The following is a 20976-nucleotide window of genomic DNA, read 5'->3' on the forward strand; positions in this document are numbered from 1 at the left end:
GGGCCAGCGCGACCGCGCCGCCCCGCCGCGGGAGCGTGTGGAATGCCATGAAAAAGTCGTCTTCTCCCTCCTGGTCTAGGATCTCCGACTCGGGGGCTGTGTTGCTGCGGCAGGAGCCAAAATGAAACCGAAGCCGATGGGCCATAGTGCCCAGAGGGCCAGGAAGGGACAGGGCGAGCGGCAACAACAGGCCTGGCGCTGCCAGCAGTCAAACCCCAAAGACACGAACTCCAAGGAAAAGCGTTCCATCTGCCAAAGCGTGAGCACTGCGGCACCAAGGGCGGCAGATAGCAGAAATAACCCAAGTGGCAAGCGGCATTCCAGGCATGATTGGATAAGAGCAGAAAGCTCTCATCCGCACTGTGACAGAGGGTAGGGTGGCCGGAACCACATGACCGCGGTCTCCCTCTCCAATGCCAGCTTCTGGACTTAGTGGAGTTTTCTTCCCCCTCTCGCTCTCATTTTTTTTTTTTTTTAAACAGCAAGAGCCTGAAACAGCACCTTCCCAGCTGCTGCTTTTCCATCAGACAGGAGTGGCCCCAGCAGGGAGCTCTCACAGCTGACTAAGGCAGCAAACAGAGTCCGAGCCATGCGGCTATAAATCTCAGTGCAGCGCGCTCCCCGGACAGTTCTTTCCAAACCGAGCTGGGCACCAGGGCGCTGTCTCACCGATGCGAGAGAACTGGCACCCAAGGCAGAAGCACACAGAGGAACCCCCTTCCCATCGAACCCAACAGTGACAAGTGAAATTGCAGGGGCTGCAGGAAAGCCCTTTCAGGAGCAATCGGATGTTACGTGCCCCTCTTACATATGATATCACCACACTACCACGATGGAATGCAAACTAATAAAACGTACTATAAATACGATTACACACCCCGCAGAATGCGTGTCCCTTTAACGTTAAATAATTAGAACATGATCTACAAGTAACAAAATAGCTGAGTGGAGGGAGGGGGGCGAACAACTTACTGCCAGTTGGGGTCTGCCTCTGGCTACCACCACATGTTTTTTATTTGAAAGATGGGGAGGGCGGGGGACACAATCTCACACATAATATGATTCTCAGATATGGCAGTGCCAGAGGAAAGGAACCCAGCTGGAGAAGACATTCCCCCCTGTATGCCAGATAGCAGAAAAAACAACATCCCCCCACTCAAAAAAAAAAAAAAAGGGAAAGACAGTTGAAGAAGTGTGTTGCTTATGGCTTTTGTAATAAATTAACTTAAATACCATGCAGAAAAAAAAGTCTGCCTGGAGCTGACTGTTTTCCAGTAAGAAGTCAGCAGTATCACCCCAGTTGGGTTACAAACAGAGAATCTTGTTACTTTTGAAGGGCCAGAAAGGACCTAAGTAATAAAAGTGAAAGTCCATGTTCAAAAACCTGTCATCGGACTTGTAGCTAATTTGGATATATTCTGTGTGCTTTAAACATACTCTTTTCTGTGAGCCAGAAACATCAGTTATTTTAAAAAAGAGGTTTATTTAGGAGGGAATAAAAAAAAAAATGATGGGGGGCAAAGGGGGAATACCAAGCTGCAAAGGGTGACAAAAGTTTATTTTAAAATCCGCAAAGCATGGCTCTGTCAGCAGCCCTGGAGTCCAGGGTGTGGAGGATTAACCCTGTGTTTACATGCATTCAGACCTGTTTTCTAAAGGCATGGGTTTTAAATGCCAAAAATGATCTCTATGAGAGAAATGGAAGCCAGTTTGTTTAACGCGAAAACTGCCAAGCACCACTACAGTCACGTACTGTCTTAGCTGGATTAATAGCCAACAAAGAAAAAGCCACCAGCAGCAGCATTCACTGCACAGTAACAACACTGCCGAGGGCCTGGGGCAAAGCTCGGTACATAAAGCACAATCTTTCAGATAAAGTTTGCATTCACGTGGGGTTTCTTAGAGCTTGGCATTCACTCAAAGCCCTTTTGGGCTTGAAACTCTAGTTTAGGGCTCATGGCAAGGCCATCTCCAGTCATTCTTTTAGATAATGGAAATGGAAAACAAAAATTTTTACAGTGTATTTCTTTTAGTAGAAGGAAAATAATGAGTTAGAATCCATCTGACAGGAGGCAATTTTTCCACAGTGTTGACCCTTTCTTCACCTTCAAGTGTTATTATACTCAATAAATGAGAAAGGAAGAATTAGTCTGTGGCTGCATGTATATCTCCAGGGACTTACTGTTACTCACTGAACGTTTGCTGAATTCAGTGTTTTCTGGATAAGAGATGGAGTGCCAAGAACTGTACTCTCAAGCAGAATTTCTCACTGGATTTAACAAGAAAATAACTTCACACACAGAGCAGAAGTGATTTAGCCATTCAGTACTACTAAGTGTCACCTAAGGTATAAAATGTCAAGCTCGATGCAAAGCCACAGAAAATCCACATATTTTAATAGAAAAAGCTATCAGGATGGTGGGCCAACATCTTTTGATTTTCTAATTTGGAGAGTGATACCAGGCACAGGAGATCAAATATGCTCCCAAGTTCCATGCTAAGGGTTAAGGCTTGGCTGTTCTCCACCACTGGCTTCCCTGGTGGCTTAGCGGTAGAGACTCTGCCTGCCAATGTAGGAGATGTGGGTTTGACCCCTGGGTTCAGAAGATCCCCTGGAGAAGGAAATGGCAACCCACTCCAGTATTCGTGCCTGAGAAATCCCATGGACAGAAGAGCCTAGCAGGCTATAGTTCATGGGGCTGCAAAAGAGATGGATATGACTTGGCGACTGAACAACGACAAATTCACCACCACTGGCCCGAGACTTAAGAGACTAGCAGTTACATAATTACATAAGGGCTCTAGACCTCAGTGCTCTCATTTGCAAGGACAGGACATTAAATGAGATATTATAAGTCTCCTTCAGATCAAATATTCTATAAAACTCAAGCTATTCAAGTAGTTCCAGTTGAATTCTGCAAAAAGAAGGGTTCATAAGGACGTTTATTTTAAGCAAATAATATATGGTTAAACCTCTGTATCTATGTTCTACATTCATGGATTCAACCAACCGTGAATCAAAAATATTGAGGAAAGGGAGTAATTCCAACAAGTTCCAAAAAGTAAAACTTGAATTTGCCTCATACAGGCAACTATTTACATAGCATTTACACTGTATTGGGGTATCGTAAGTAATCTGGAGATAAATTTCAAGCATACAGGAGAATGCGTTTAGGTTATCTGCAAATATTACACCATTTTATATTAGAGACTTCAGGGTCTTTGGATTTTGGTATCTGCAGGAGTCACGGTACCAGGCTCCCCATGGAGACTGAGGGATGAGTGGACATTAAGTTTCAGGACATTGAGTTCAGGAACTCAAAAGCAGATTTGTGTACAACAACTACATTCACTTATAATGTAAGGTTCGCCAAAAAGTTTGTTCAGGTTTTTCCATAACATCTTACAGGAAAACCTGAACAAACTTTATGGTCAACTCAATACCACTTCTGAGAGTACATTAAAAGTTAGTATGTATCATGATAATATTCATTTTCATAGTTGCAAACCTTGCCTTGTGAGTACTTGCTGTATACATTCTAGGGAGTTAATTTTGGCAAAGTACTTAAAGCCAGATTTGCTTCTGAAATTGCATTTCTAAAATGAAATCTAAGTTGTATCAGTTACATACCTGTGCACGCACACAGAATACACAGCTACCTACCATCAATCTATATAAAACGTTATTTGCAGCCAACTGATGCCTCAGGCATATCTCTGGTTCTTTGAAGATACTTTCAATTAAAATACTTTTTAATTTTACCTATTAAATATATTACCTTTTTGCTGTATACTGTTAATTAGATTTTTGTTTTCCCAAAGAGATTTGATACTGAACGTGTCACAATCACACAGTTTGCCTTATACATAAAAACCCTGGAAGGGTCATTTACATGAGTGATGGCTTTGATCATTATGAACATTCAGCTAGTAATGGGACAAAAAAGGTCTTTTTGAGGGACATGTATACCGACAGAAGTACAACATAAACACAGATTCCTAAAGTACGGTGCTCTAAAATATTCAGTTTTTTTAAAAAAATGAAGCCAAAATTAAAGATTAGGACCCACTTACCAGTCTGTTTTCATCAAATACTTCAAACAGGAGTCTGTGATTAGATGGATTTACCTAATAAGGGACAGAAACAATATGTTTTAAATGGGCAGAAATAATTCCAAGGAATGAAGTAAGGGCCTGAAAGAATAAAATACTTTATAATGCACTCAAATCAACTGTACAGTGTAAACAACCTACTCTTCCATCAAAGTTTTCTATTATTGACTTCTATATTATTCCATGCCTAATATTTAGACATATCAGAAGAAAATGGCTTGAAGCGCTGCTTTTCTAACATAAGAAAGGATACTTCTAAATGGTTTTTAACAGTTCCTAAACCTCCCCTAAAAAGGCACCCTCATGCCTGTACACCAAGGCTACACCCTCATAAAGGTCTACGCCTGAGAAAATTTCTTAGGCAACGATCAAAAGTCATGAAGGAAATAGTAAAAGGCAGTATTCACCGCTGTGTGCACGCTTTTTAGGTACCATCTCCTTATTAAATAGCAAAACATATGTCCCATTTATTCTCAAAGCACCCTTGTGATGTATACAACTGTTGCTCCAATTTCACAAATGAGGAGTTGAGACCAGGAGGGTAAAGTAACTTGCCCAGGAGCCCACAGCTAGTATGCAGGGCAACCAGGAGCTCCACCAGGCCTGGCCCAAGTGTCTACAGAGCCCATGCTTGGAGCCATTAGAGAAAAGAGAAATAAAAGATAGCCCCTCTTTCAGCAATGGCAGGGTCAGTGTCAGAGCCCCTGGGCTTTTGGTGTCTTTTTGCTTCTTTCTGTCTCTTTCCCCAAACCTCACTGAAATAGCAGGAATCATTCTTCAGACCCAAGTGTCAGGTGCAACACGTTCTCATTTCTATCACTGTACATAAATCCTGGAAACGACCTTCCTCAGGAAGGACTCCTCTCTCACTACCAGAGCCCGTGGGGAGTGTGAATCCTCGGATGGCTTCTCCAGGGTCAGAAGGGCTGTCAGTGGGAGAGCTGGGGATGGGACCCAGGTCTCCCATCACTAAGCCTCAGCTGTCTCAGAAGGGAGAAGTGAAGGAAAGAACACGGCTTGTGCTCCTGACCCCTTGGCTTGCTCTTAACCTGGTGATGGAGCAAGCAGGTTAGCCGGGGGCGGGGCGGAGGGTGGGTAGTTTCTGTTTGAAAGCTCAGTGGACCAGTGAGTCCACACGCCGTGACAGGGGCTGGGATGCAGCAGGCACTCAGTAAAGGTCTGTTCAATGAACGGGACAAACAGCAGGCACTCAGTAAAGGTCCGTTCAATGAGCAGGACAAAGAAGTTGTTAAATGTGCCCCCCTCCCCCTGCCAAATCAAGTTTACGTATCTTTAGGACTAATATAACTTGAAAAATATCTCGAATGTACTAAAATTTATAGAAATGTGGCCAAGGTGTTTAATTAATTTTTGTTTCCCGCAAACTGAAAGACATCTAAGTAGTTTGGAGTATTACAAGTGGAAAGCTGTATCTGAGAGTGAGTTACGGGCCAATAACACCGATCTGCCTCCATTACATTTTCGGTCTTTCACAAAGTAATTTAAAAATATATCTGGTAGTGAAACAGTGTACAAGCCCGTGTGTCCCTCAGTTTCAGTAGAGGCTAGACATAGGAGCTTACCAAGTATTCAAATATCAATGCCATATTTTAGCTCTGAACATAATAGAAAACAGATGTCATATATAGTGATCTATGTTCGGAGCACATAAAATATATAAAATACTGTTGTGACTGAAAGGAAGAAATCAGGACCATTATCATCAGTCTAATGGCAATATTGTGCTTTGGGAATCTATACCACTCAGAAGATCTTATCTAGAATACTTCTGGAGGTAGAGTATTTTTAATAACACAGCTATTCAGACAATTAAAATTAATTCATCTTGAAGAGAAAAAAACACACTTTCCATTAAATAACTGAGCAGCTTAATAGTTTCAAAATTTTAATACCAAAAAAAAAAGCAATGACCACATAAACTCACTGAAAAGTAATTTCCATTAATTTACAGAATTCAGTCATTTCTACATGTAGCTCTTCTAGATATTAAATATAAAAGGTTGAGGAAATTTTACCTAATTTGGTGATATTTAAACTTCAGATGTAGTTTTATATTACACACATATGCTCACACTTAATATCTGAATTGTAAAAATTTTCTTTCCAAATTGGAACGTGATTAGTAAATTTCAGGCTTCTTTTTAATCATGCTGCTTCTATTGAGCTTATACCTCACTGAAACAATTAAGCTACTGTTTTAATTTTACTTTATTTTTTAAAGAAAAATTTGCATAGGAAAGCTAAACTTTGCTATTTGGATAACTTTCTTTTTGTTTCCCTCAAAGATCCCCAAATGAAACAAGTCCAGATTTTGTTACCACTAGTTATAGCTTTTAAAATTTTGGGATACACTAGAAAGGTACCCAACCTTTTCTCATCTTAAAAGGAATCTCAATAAAAATTTAGTAGCTGTAACTGAGTGAGTCTGTTGAGATAATATATCAATCTAGTTATCAATAACAATTATGATCCCTCACCCCAAGAAAAGAAAAACTTACTCTAAAATAAAATTCTTCATTCCACTTTGGGTTCAGCGTCTGGAAGAGAAATCATCTTGTAATTTCTTTTACAGTCTTTGGAACGTTAACAGTTACTGGTACAGTGCAGTCCACATATTTGCTTAAACTTTTTTTTTTTTTCACTAAAAACATAGCTAAGAGATTTTCAAAATGGCAATTAAAGAAGCACTTAAGTTATCTGAGACTATTCTATACACCAAACTAGATGGGGAGGGGATGTATGTATGAAACGGATAAGAAACCATAAATTTCATGCCATCAACCAGAAAGAATAATGTCAGAGGCCTACAAAGAGCCATCACCATGAAAGTCAAGATATTCTTCAAGAAATTAACATTGATATAATTATTCAATAAAGAAGAAATGGACTTTTTTCACTTCCCTCAACCTGCTACAAATCTGTTTTGGAGAATCATGAAGCAGGTGGCAGAAGGGTGACGGTATTCACTATTTACACAAATACTGAAATCTAAAGACTATTTTATAAAGAACAATATTGATGATCAGATTATATAACATGCAAAAACTGCCCATTATAAACCGAAAGTGAACTCTTTCTCCCTAAATAACTAGGTTTACAAATATTCACCTACCGATGTACTTCAGTCCTCTTCTCTGTCCATCCACACCCATCCATCCATCCACCCATCCATCCATCCACCCATCTATCTGCCTGGCAATCCACATACACATACATCCTCTGGAAGACTACATATACACATGTGTTTGTGCATTTGGACAAGCATTATGCTCTGAAATGAACACATCTCTCAAAAACTGTATGTAAAAATGAGACTGAAAAACCACCCCCTCACCAAGGACTACAGAGATTTTTAAGTTAGAATGATATTTGCCTTTATTCATCTATCTTTCTGTAAAAACTAGTGCAAGAAACAGCAAAATAATAACAACACAAAGCATCATAAAAAACAAGCATAGGTTGTATACAACACTGAAATGGCATTAAAGAAAAAAAGAGTCAGCAATTTCGCCACCCACAGCTCAAGGGGGAAATCTAACCCTAAATAAAAGGGGCTCACGCTTCTAGTTCCGGATGGAGCCTGGGATGGAAAAGAGTGAACGCGAGCAAGAGGGAGGAAGGGGAGAGGTGCTTGCAAGCTCGGGGCTGCGGGGGCTGCAGAGGGCCAGGAGACCCACTTCGGGGAGACGCGGAGGGGGAGAGGCAGAGGACAGGTGGGGTCGGGAGCAGACAGGTGAGGCCACAGAACGCGTGCAGTGCCAGGCACCCGCCCACGAGGAGCAGAGGATGATGCAAACGGTTCTTCAACACCCCGCGCCGCACAGAAATACTAACCGAGCCGGGCACACAGCGCAGCCCTCTCCCGTGGGGCGGAGGAGGGGGCCCTCGCCTCGGAAGGAAACGCGGTTCAGTGCCCCCCGATCGCGGCTCCGGTTCTCCGCTCCTTCTGCGTCCCGCGGGCAACCAGGTCCCCGGCTGCCTCCCCCGCCCAGCGACAGCGCCCAACAGGGAACAATGGCCTCCGTCCTTCTCAGGAATCCTCCCCACCCATCAAAATACCGGCCCCTGCTCTCCAAACTCTCCAGATTTTCAGGGCCAGTCAGAATGCCAGGTGGGAGACACGCTAGACTGCTGTCTCTTCCTTTCACAAAATGACCTGGCAACAGACCCCGGGCGTCTGCACAATAGCAGGAAGAGTTACCATTTTTTAAAAGCCCTCGCGCGCTCCAGGAATTGCTTATCACTGGGTGTATTAGATTGTTTACCCCACAAAGATAGGAAAGGAAAAATAACGGGGATCCATAAACACTACTGAAGCACAGATAAGAACAGTACTTTTGGTAGAAAACATGCACCTTCAATAAATGCCCCGAATATTCTGGGGTATTTATTTATTTGGGGGTAAATACATGATTTAACAGATACATATAAAAACATGAAGTAGATGTATTAAGATATAAGTATAGATATAAATCTATGTTCTAATGTATTTTATAGATGCATATAAAAACATGGAAATATGAATTAAGGTATAATTATGGAAACAAATCTAATGAGCTCATGCATGTAAAATTTAGAAAAGTGAGGCATACATACACACATACACATACAGTTTTATTGTTAATATTTTTTATTTGTTTCCATGTAGCTAAGCAAGTATTTTGCTTCCTTTGGTAATACCTGTTTTAAGCTAAACCATTCCCGTTGTTGCTACCAAATCCACAAGCCACTCCATTTCATTAAATATATTTTAAATGGCTTTAAATTTCTTTTCATAAACTAACGAGTCAACAAGAACAAATCCATGTTTTGCTTTATTCTTTGCAGGGAAAAAAACTGCTACTGGTAACAATGCTTCTTTGAATACTGCTTTTATAGTAAAAAATCCATCTGCCAATCCAGGAGATATAGGAGACCTGGGTGTGATCCCTAGGTTGGGAAGATCCCCTGGAGGAGGAAATGGCAACCCACTCCAGTATTCTTGCCTGGAGAATCTCCATGGACAGAGAAGCTTGGAGGGCTACAGAGTCCATGGGGTCATAAAGAATCAGACATGACTGACCATGCATGCACTTAACTAAAAGCCAAAACCAGTGTCTTAGATTAATATTGAAAAGTTTGATCTCTGCTGAATTTATAGATTTCATACTAAGAGAGCTTTAAAATAAAAATACTGCCAGCTTAAAACAAAAACATCTACAAAGCTCAAAGACATAATTAAATCAGATTAAATTATGACTTAAATGATGTTTAATTAAGGATGGGCACTTACCTTTTTAATTGTTTTTGTTTGTACCAAAGCAAGTTCCCGATTCTCATCCGCTACGTACAGTGAAAGTTTCACGTATGGATCACTGCAAGAAAAAACAGGATTATACTTTTCAATTTAAGAATACAAAAAAGAAAGCAGCCATAACCTAACTGAAAATGCAAAAATGTCAGTTAGTGACCCAGTTTATGTAAATGTTACAAACTAAGCAGTAACATTTTCAGCATGCTTACCAGGGAAACATACTGAGAAAAGTTCCTGACCAAGGATGTTTATTTAAAACCAAAACTAACATGAAACTCGTATTCTAACTTTAAAGATCACCTTCTCTATTATTAAGTTAAAAGAATTAATTTGCTGTAGTTTCTTTTTTCTAAGCACATTCAGATTCTGGAAAGATTATAATTAAAATAATTAAAAATTATTAAAAGGCATATAAAATTTGTCCAGATTAGCAAAATCTAGCTCAAAAATTTAGTTTGCATCTTATTTTTATTCTGATTTCCATTATGTTGGTAAAAATTATTTTTCTTTCAGTGGAGGTAAAACAGGCATTGTTTATCTAAACCAACAAGTATCACCTTATAGAGTAAAAGACAGACACATATATAAAAAATTAAAGCCCAGTAAGTCAATAAGAGAGTTGCCCAAAGTTACAGACTGCAGTAAAGTCTTTTTTTTTTTTTCCAGTTAACTTTCTTTTTTTTTTTAATTTAATTTATTTGTAGTAAAGTCTTGATTAAATTTCAGGTTTCCTGACTACAAGTTCCAGAGTTCTAATCATTTCCTTGGGAAACTAAAAACTTTTAGCCAGAAAGTATACTGAAAGGATACTTAATGTGGATTATCTACTTAGAACTTGGTAAATCCACTCATCGTATGTTCTAGAGTTGCTCATACTAGGATAGCTCAAATCTAGTTAAGCTAAAAGAATCTGGGATCCAGGGTCTTCTGTTTCACACTTGGAATCCTTAAAATCATAGAAAGGGCCTTCATGTATTCAATCCCCAAATTTTCACACATCTAATTATCTATAGCCGATAATTTATTTTCTTCCAATTTGAGAATTATCCTTTAGTAGTTATACACTGCGGAGAAGGCAATGGCACCCCATTCCAGTACTCTTGCCTGGAGAATCCCATGGGTGGAGGAGCCTGGTGGGCTGCAGTCCATGGGGCCGCTAGGAGTCGGACACGACTGAGCGACTTCACTTTCACTTTTCACTTTCATGCATTGGAGAAGGAAATGGCAACCCTCTCCAGTGTTCTTGCCTGGAGAATCCCAGGGACGGGGGAGCCTGGTGGGCTGCAGTCCACGGGGTCACTACAGGTCGGACACGACTGAGCGACTTCACTTTCACTTTTTAGTTTCATGCATTGGAGAAGGAAATGGCAACCCACTCTAGTATTCTTGCCTGGAGAATCCCAGGGACGGGGGAGCCTGGTGGGCTGCCGTCTATGGGGTCGCACAGAGTTGGACACAACTGAAGCGTCTTAGCAGCAGCAGCAGTTATACACCGTGACTATTAACTCTTATTTTGCAACATCCAAGGTATTTCTAAAGATTATACGGAGCATTGTAAAATGCTAAAACATTGGTTTTTATTCTATAGCTCAATAAATAGGCTGTGAGGAAAGAGAAAGTGACAAAATGCAAAGTTTAGTACTAACAGAACTGTACTTGATATCCGAAAGACAGAAATCAAGAGTCAGTGAAAAATACCGTTAGTGTACGCCTGTAGTATTTATTGCTCATAAAACGCATCTTAGTGGAAGCTACAACACATCTCCTTAAACACAAAAAAACCCACAATAGAATTTGCTCTGTTATATTCTGAGTAGATATATATATATTTTAACATTCTGGTTTAGAAAAAGGTATTAGTTAACCCTCTGTCACTTATCCATAAACCATAGATACTTTTTCACTAAAGGACATCTGACCAGACACACCTACTCCTTCTGATCTGGACACACTCAGCCTCAGAATAAAGACGAATCAAGAGCCAGGATGTAATCTAGGTTTAAAGACCCCGAGACCATCTTCCTAATCAGAGTGATGGTCTGGGCGATGATCAGGAGATTATTTCTAGGGTCAGTGTTTCTCTGGCTTTAGCATATGAGAATTGCTGGGGAAAAGGGACAGTTTAAACACAAGAGTGCTTGGGCTCCAACCCCAAGACCCCACAAAGGTCTAGTAGGTCTGGGGTGGGATCAAAGAACTTGCGTTTCAAACAAACACCCAGTGATGCTGCTGCTCGGGATTCAGGAATCACACTCTGAGAACTACTGCTCCACATGGTATCTGAAAAGAGTATTTCCCAGCTATAGACACCAATTTTCTATTTCCAGCCACCAAGTTATTGCTAAAAAGAGCTCACGGCCTGCTATCTCTGTTATCTCAAGAACAGCTCCCAGTCTGCCACAGAGGTGCACACACGCTCACACACACACACACAGTCCCACATTATGGAGAAGACCATGACCTCTGCTGACCGCTGTCTCTTCCCTCCGTGCCCCTTGGCTTTCATGATTGCTGCCTGTTACATAACTGCTCTAAAGAGCCAGGCACTCACTCTGATGGGGCATCCACCTTCTTCCTCTAATCACCTCCTGACCTCAGTTTATGCCCCCTTGAAGAGTTCACAGTGAGGGACACATGCAGTTGAGGGTGTGGCCTCTGAGTCTGGGACAGTGTCCCCTAGCGGTGATGAGGAAGGCTTGTCTGCGTCTGTCTTGAGTGTGCATCCAGGCAGAGGCAGGTGCTGGGTGACTACCTGAAGGTCTGACCAGGAAACTTCCTGGAAGAGAATTCAGGGTGAAGAGAGAACCAAAGGCCAAGGTGTGGGAGCTGGAGAAAGGAGAAGAGGGTGCACGTTCAAGGGGAGGGAGCACAGGGCTTGGGTAGGCTGCTGGAAGGACAGGGGGTCCAAGAGCCTGGGGGTGGTGGGAGGGAAGCCCTGCCCAGGGGCTCTCCCTTTCCGATGGCACAGCTGCACCACCGCCATCAACACGTGTCTACAGAGACCACACTGCCGGCACGCTAGTGCTAGTGAGCTGGGGAACCGGTGGGCAACAGCGAGGACTGAATCATCAAAGGTCAACATGGACATTCATGCATAAAGAAGATACGGCACGTATACACAGTGGAATACTGCTCGGCCATAAAAACAAGAATGAAATGATGCCATCTGCAGCCAGCATGGATGCAGCTAGAGATTATCATACCAAATGAAGTCAAAAAAGGACAAATACCATATGCTACCACATATATGTGGAATCTAAGCTATGAGACAGAGTCAGCGACGTAGAGAATAGACCGGTGGCTGCCAAGGGGTGGGGGTGGCGAGGGGTGGACTGGGAGCTTGGGATTAGCAGGCGCACAGTGGCACATCCAGGATGGAGAAACAAGGTCCCACTGGGGAGCACCTGTGGGTGCACATATATCCCTATAGAACCTATATTCCTATATACCTGTATTCCTATAGAATGTAGGAACTATAGTCAACATTCTGTGATAAAACAGGAGGGAAAATATGACAAAGAAGGTACGTATATATCTATTCTAGTTGTCATGTATGGATGTGAGAGTGGGACCATACAGAAGGCAGAGCACCGAAGAATTGATGCTTTTGAACTGTGATGCTGGATAAGACTCTTTGAGAGTTCCTTGGACAGCAAGGAGATCAAACCAGTCTATCCTAAAGGAGATCAACCCTGAATATTTATGAAGACTGATGCTGAAGCTGAAGCTCAAATACTTTGGTTCCCTGATACAAACAGCTAACTCATTGGAAAAAGACCCTGATGCTGGGAAAGATTGAAGGCCGAAGAAGAAGAGGGCAACAGAGGATGAGATGGTTGGATGGCATCACCGATTAAATGGACATGAACTTGGGCAAACTCTAGGAAATAGTGGAGAACAGGGAAGCCTGGTGTGCTGCAGTCCATGGGGTCACACAGAGTTGGACCTGACTGAGTGACTGAACGACAATACGCACACACGTATAAAATTGAGTCACTTGGTTGTACAGCAACACTTAACACATCATAAACCAACTATGGTGGTGGTGGTTTAGTTGCCAAGTCGTGTCCTACTCTTGCCACCCCATGCCAGGCTCCTCTGTCCATGGGATTCTCCAGGCAAGAATACTACTTCAATTAAAAAATTAAAACTTTCGTAAAAGATAGTTAAAAAAAAAAAAAAAGATTCATGAATGGCCCTTAGTTCAGCTGAGTGAGGATAACACTTTCCCATTTCACCAAGGGGAAGGCTGGAGCAGAAAGGTGCGATACGGACAGGGCATCAAGCATCAGAGAATGAGCAGGGAGATGCCAGCGCAGCCTGAGCAGCCGTCAAATCCGCCTCAACTACGAGCACATGGAACCAGCACCACCATCCCCACTACCACCAGCCCAGCACCCAGCCGCCGTCAAGCATCCATCTGCACCTGACCAATACTCGTATGTAGCATCTCCTCCACTCCCACCATAAGCTTCTGAAGCTGGCACATGTTTCAGATGAGAAAATGAGAAAAATCAAGCAGCTTGTCCATGGTTAAAAAGGAAGGGAGGAGATGGGAAGGAACACAGGCATCTTTGCGCCAGGATCCAACCCTCTGAGTGCACGGATCCAGCCTTCCCGCAATATGCTATGCTGACCACCAATAGAGCTGCCTGAAGAAATGTTGAGGGGCAGGAGTTCTCAAAATTCTGCTGAGTTGGAAAACCTTATGTGCTGTAACTGCCATTATGACCTAATCTGTATCTTACTTATTTATTCATTTGGCTGCACCAGGTCCGAGTTGCAGCATGCGGGATCTTTAGTTGCAGCATTCGAACTCTTGGTTGGGGCACATGAAATCTATTTCCCTAACCAGGGATCGACCCCAAGCCCTCTGCATTGGGAGCTCAGAGTCTTAGCCACTGGACCACCAGGGGGCTGTTTTAGCTAGCTTATCTTATTTTCTTGTCCAACTCTGGTTGGGGGAACAACCAGACTTGGGCGGTGTCTTTACCTTTAAGGAAGATCACACTTTTGAGATCTTATCTCCTCAACACTCCAAATAACCAGCTGCGTGACCTTGAACAAGTCACTTGAGTGCTCTGAACTTTGATTTCCTATCTCCCAAATCAAGAGGCTTGGACTAAATCAGTGGTTTTCATACGACAGATGCAGCAGAGCCCTAGTTCTGTGCAACTATCTCAGGATAACTACAGGTTAGAATTTGCACCTTAATCTGTCTTATACATTGGTTTTTCATATTAGAATTTTTTTTGGCTGGGGTTCTATAACTTAAAAAATTAAAGCCACTGGACTGGTTAGAATATTCTGAACCTCAGAACAATTAGAACTTACTTTTCTTCTTTCACAGTAACAATAGCCCAGCCCATTTTAAGAAAATATGGACTGACTTCCTGAAGATAAACTAGGAAGAGAGAATAAAACTCTACTCTCTCCATCAGGGCATGAAAGGTGAAGTCCACAGCAGTGAGTATAAGAAACCACTCCTGATCATCACTTCAGTTCAGTTCAGTCCCTCAGTCATGTTCGACTCTTTGCAACCCCATGGACTATAGTACCCCAGGCCTTCCTGTCCATCACCAACTCTAGGAGTTTACTCAAACTCATGTCCATTGAGTCGGTGATGCCATCCAACCATCTCATCCTCTGTCGTCCCCTTCTCCTCCCACCTTCAATCGTTCCCAGCATCAGGGTCTTTTCAAATGAGTCAGTTCTTCGCATCAGGTGGCCAAAGTACTGGAGTTTCAGCTTCAGCATCAGTCTTTCCAGTGAACATTCAGGACCGATTTCCTGTAGGATGGACTGGTTGGATCTCCTTGCAGTCCAAGGGACTCTCAAGAGTCTTCTCCAACACCACAGTTCAAAAGCATCAATTCTTTGGTGCTCAGCTTTCTTTATAGTCCAGCTCTAACATCCATACATGACCACTGGAAAAACCATAGCCTTGACTAGACGGACCTTTGTTGGCAAAGTGATATCTCTGCTTTTGAATATGCTGTCTGGGTTGGGCATCACTGGGGTGATATTTTATACATGTTACCCGCTTCTAACACCTTACGTACCAGGTATCGAGAACACATCACCTGGGCAACAAGCAAAAGAAAAGCACGAGGTGTGGGTGTGCCTGGGGCCAGGCTGAGGAGCAGCGAGCCTCGTCACCAGCTTCTCGTTCACTGTCTTCACCTCAGATGACCTTCATCTGAAGGTGATGCTCTGCGGGAGGGGTGGGAGGAAGACTCCAGCTCCCGAGACTTCTTCACACTGATCCACAGAGGCCCCCCGATAAAGGTGGCAGTTCCGGAAGAACCTACTGCCCTCTGAAGGATACTTATCAGACCCTTACTGTCTCCACACCTTTACTACAAAAGGTCAGCCAAATCCCGAGGCTGATGGTAGGTTATGCTCGAGGCTTCCCTCCCCCTCGCCGAGAACACCAGAAGGTCTAGGAAAGCCACATAAAGAAGCGCGTCTGCACCTTCTCTTATGGGGAGTAGATATAGGGTACAGCTGTAAGGGTAGAGGGTTCTGGTTTTTTAATGTTACTTCCTATATACTGAAGATTTTTGTTGCTTTTATTAACCATTAATACATAATACTTTTATAATTAGTAAAAAAAAAACCAAAAAAAATCTGGAAGGGCATGGAGGGAAGTAGGCAAGACGACTGTGGGTCTCCTCCATTGGTGCTTCTTCATCGGTGCCTGTGACCATCTCCACTGGAGTCTCCAGTCTCAACTTCACCAACTCTCTAAGTGACCTTCAGACAGTCACTTAACGACTCTTAACTGCAGGTGGTTTGTCAATGAAATGGGAACAATTTCTAACTCAGAGTATCACTGTAAGGATCAGAGGATATTATGTACTAATATTAGTGCCCACTTCACCAAATACGCAGTATAAGCGCCCCATAAATGACAGCCGTAACTGTGATTCTGTTTTTCCCTCTTTCAAGACTTCTGAGGTTCTCTGTTGCTTCTTCGAAGCCCCTTGCTCCTGAGGTGATGGCGGATCTGACCTGACACGGATTACCTCATAGTATAAATTGGTGCCAGCCAAACACAGCACCTTAAGTACTCCGTGCCTCCTCGTGATTCATGCTTGTGGAAGCCCTAAGGGGATCTGGTGGAGATGAGCAAACTGGTCGTCTTATTTACAACAAAGCTCATTGCAGTTTACTCTTGACAACCAGTTACTGGTGTGCAGTACAGCTTGGGCCTGGCATTAACATTCCTCTCTACGAAGCTCGATGCTGTGTGGATTAGAGAAGACATTCTTTTTGTCAAACCTTTTGTTTTCTCTGCTGCGTACTGAAGCTATTGAGGTATTACCTTCTTTCTTTTCAGCTCTTCCAAGGAGACAAACTGATATTAGGATTCAAATAGCATCCTAGTACTAACTGAGTAGGGCTTCCCTGGTGGCTCAGCAGTAAAGAATCTGCCTGCAACGCAGGACATGCTGGTTCAATCCCTGGGGCGTGAAGACCCACTGGAGAAGGAAATGGCAACCCACTCCAGTATTCTTGCCTGGCAAATCCCATGGAGAGAGGAGACTGGTAGGCTACAGTCCATGGGGTTGCAACACAGTCGGACATAACATCGAATAAACAACAATACAGAAACTGAGTACTTGCTGTATTCCAGACAAGGACACAGGAATCACAGATAGAAGACACTGGCCCATCTGAATGGGGCACAGAACCTGGCACACACTGTGCCAAGTACTATGGCACTTGACACTTATAATATAAAGACTGCAGGGCTACAGGCCTGTTCTGATCTTAACCAGGTGCCAAGAATTCAGAGACGGGTCTCATTCTGCCTTCGCGGCCACTAAGCAAAAACAGCACACGTGAGGTCATTTCTCAGGCAGAGGTGGAGATAAGACTTGCTGGGTTCCCCGTTGCTTAACCTCCCGGGCCACACTCAACAAGGACAGTTAGGCCTGATGTGTCCCTAAAGGGGTGACCCCCCCCTCCATCTGAGTCACCCAAGTGCTCTATGATAAACCGCAGAGTGGAAAGGCAAGTCCTGTTGCACCGATTACTTGCTCATTTTTTGCAGACTGGTCTTTGATGAGACCGAGGTACTCTTTTCAAGGAGGCAGGGGAGTGGGGGGACCGGGGAAGAGAGGAGCGGGGAGCTGCCTCCACTGGCGAAGCACTCTGGGGGTTAGGTTCAGGCTGCACCACCAGGCCAGAATGGCGGTGCCATGTCCGCCAGCTAGAAACCTCTCCTTCCGAGAGGCTGGACTATTACGAGAACAGTGAGAACAGGTTTCGTTTTTCAACCATGCCTCCTGTGGGAGCACTCCACCATCACCTGAAGGAAGCAATCATTCTTTCCCATAAAATGAAGTTGCTTAATATGCTGCCGGGACAGTCTGTAAAAACATCCCGTCTTTGTTCCCTGTGAGCAAAGAGCTGAGTCTAACTTAGCATATTACATAACACTGTAAGTCAAATTTATTTTGACTACCTGATGTATGATACACTAAAACTTAGCTAACTCAGAGAAAATTTCATTGGAAAACCTGTATTGCTGAAGGTTTCTGCATACCTTTCCACTTTTACTATCATAGTCAGTGTTACATAAGTTACTAGTATCTGTAATAAAGAAATAATGCAAGACACTCACAAACCAATAAGGAAAAATGTTAGCTAGAAACCGTGAGGTAATAAATCACATGAATGTAGGCGATCATATAAAAATGGAAGTTTTCATCTAACAAGGGGCCACAGATTCAAAAGCTAACACTTTCTAAAGAGAGGCAGACATATTAATACTCTACTACTGCAAAAAAATTATCACAAGTTTTTCTAGAAAGCAATATGGCAGGAGGTATCAAACATTCAAAGAATTGGTGCCTTTGATTCAACAAGTCTATTTCTAAGGATTAATGCCAAAGAAATAATCAGAGATGTAGGCAAATATTTATCTGCAAAAGATACTCATTACAGCATCATATATAAGAAAAAATTAGAAGGAACTTTCCAGTCCAAAAAAGAAGTGATTAAATAAATTATGGTGTAATCATCTGCTAGAATATTATAAACCAGAAAATCGTCATTTCAAAGAATATTTTTCATTGGGAAAAAATAATCATAGTATAACATTAAGGAATAAGCATGGTCTAAAACTGTGACTAATTCTATATATATGCAAAAGTAATTGAGAAAAATGGAGCTAAAGTTAGTCCTTCTTTCTAGATGACAACTTTATGAATTATGTTTATTTTCCTCTTTGTGGTTTTTATTTTTGCTAGATTTTCTACTGTGAGCAAGTACTACTTTGATAAGTACAAAAATTATGAAAATAACAATAATAGTTACGTATGTGCTTCAACTATAATATACTCTTCAGCAAGGCATGAAACCTTGTAATTTCAAAGTTAGCCTACACCTTAATAAAAAAACCCAAAGAGCTTCAGATGTTTTTTCCTACCCAGAAAATTGCCTTAAATGGGTGACTACTGAAGATTTTTGAAAGAAATATGCACATACCTTCCAACCCTTGACATTTACTGAAAGGCATGAATTACACTCTGAAATACGTCACTTGTCACCAACACTGACAGTAAGTTGCTCTTAAATATGTATGACCTTTCAACAAATGCCAGAAAGGAATGGGTCTACTACAGACAAATGCATTTTTAGTTTTGTCCAAGGGAGCTCAAGAGGCATTAGAACTTTATATTATAGCTTAGGTGGAGGCATAATCCTCCCAGACTTGAAAGCCACCGTAATCAAAACAGCATGGTACTGGCACAAAAACAGACGTGTGGATCCCTGGAACAGAACAGAGAGCCCAGAAATAAACCCACACACCTCTGGGCAACCAGCCTTCACCAAAGGAAGAGAATCTACGATGGGGAAAAGACAGGCTCTTTGCAAGCAGTCCTGGGAAAGCTGGACAGTCGCATGTAAATTAACGAAGTTGGAACTCACCCTTACACTACACACAAAAATAAACTCAAAATGGCTTAAAGACTTACAGATGTGACACCGTAAAACTCCTAGAAGAGCACATAGGCAAAACATTCTCTGACATAAATTGTAGCAATGTTTTCTTGGGTCAGTCTCCTAATGCAATAGAAATAAAAACAAAAACAAACATATGGGACCTAATCAAACTTACACACTTTTGCAAAGGAAACCATAAACAAAACAACAACCTATAGACTGGAACAAAATATTAGCAAATGATGCGACTGACAAGGGCTTAACTCCCAAAGCATACAAGCGGCTTATACAACTCAATAATTTAAAAAAACAATAACAAAAAATGAGAAGAAGATCTAAATAGACATTTCTCCAAAGAAGACATACAGATGACCAACAGGCTCATGAAAAGATGCACAGCATCACTGATTATTAGAGAAAAGCAGATCAAAACTACAATGAGATATTACCTCACACCAGTCAGAATGGCCATCATTAAAAAGTCTACAAATAACAAAAGCTGGAGAGGGTATGGAGAAAAGGAAACCCTCCCACTCTGTGGTGGGAATGTAAATTGGTGCGGCCACTGTGGAACCAATTTTTAAAAACTAAAAATAGAGTTGCCATATTGATCCTGCAACCCTACTCCTGGGTATATATTAAAGAGAAAACTATAATTTGAAAAGATCTCTGTACCGCAAAGTTCATAGCAGCACTATTTACAATAGTCAAGTTACAGAAGCAATGGAAACGTCCAGCAACAGACGAATGGATAAAGAAGACGTGGTGCACACACACGGAATACCGCTCAGACAAGAATGAAGTCATGCCGCGTGCAGCAACATGGATGAACTTAGAGATCATCCTACTAAGTGAAGTCGGAAGGAGAAAGACAAATACCGTACGATATCACTTACCTGTGGAATCTAAAATATGACACAAGTGATCCTATTGACAGAACAGACCCATAGACATAAAAAACAAGCGTGGTTAACAAAGGGGAGGGTGGGTAGAGGAGGGGCAAATCAGCAGACGCAAACCACTCTACACAGAATGGATAACAAGGGCCTATGGCGTAGCATGGCTTCCCTGGTGGCTCAGTGGTAAAGAATCTGTTTGTAATGCAGGAGGTGTGGGTTGGCTCCCTGAGTTGGGAAGATCCCCTGGAGAAGGAAATGGCAACCCGTTCCAGTATTCTCGTCTGGGAAAGCCCATGGACAGAGGAGCCTGGCAGGTTACACTCCATGGAGTTGCAAGAGTCGGATACGACTTACTGACAAAACCACCATCACCACCACTGTATAGCCCGTGAGCTATATTCCATATTCTGTGATGAACCATGACGTCGAAGGATATGAAAAAGAATGTATGTGTGCGTATAACGGAATCACCTGACACCAGAAGCTAACGCAACACTGTATATCAACTATATTTTGACTTAAAAAACAAAACAAAACTACAGTTTGGGCATATTCTGTGACGCTGCTGAAAAACACACTTTTGGATATCTCAGGAATGATTCTGTTGTCTGGAGCAGCTGGTGGTTTACTTCATCCCAGCGCTTTCCCCGTCACTCAAGGCTTGAAATGGCTGGGCAGGATGAACCCCCTCCC

At 42.4% G+C, this 20976-nt stretch overlaps 1 protein-coding gene across 4 annotated transcripts in view; it reads right to left on the reverse strand.

Annotated features, from left to right (window-relative positions):
- The window catches only part of NEDD4L (neural precursor cell expressed, developmentally down-regulated 4-like, E3 ubiquitin protein ligase), a 295197-nt gene that overhangs the window by 155768 nt on the left and 118453 nt on the right, over positions 1–20976 (reverse strand). For all 4 annotated transcript variants that reach the window (XM_010854760.1, XM_010854759.1, XM_010854758.1 and 1 more), the window contains exons 3-5: positions 9407–9488; positions 6633–6671; positions 4075–4128 (exon numbers count right to left, since the gene is read on the reverse strand). In XM_010854760.1, coding sequence (XP_010853062.1) covers positions 4075–4128; positions 6633–6671; positions 9407–9488 — 175 coding nt within the window. The remainder of the gene's footprint in view (positions 1–4074; positions 4129–6632; positions 6672–9406; positions 9489–20976) is intronic.

This window comes from Bison bison, unplaced genomic scaffold (genome assembly GCF_000754665.1).
Source record: "Bison bison bison isolate TAMUID 2011002044 unplaced genomic scaffold, Bison_UMD1.0 scf7180017864349, whole genome shotgun sequence".
Lineage (NCBI taxonomy): Eukaryota > Metazoa > Chordata > Mammalia > Artiodactyla > Bovidae > Bison > Bison bison.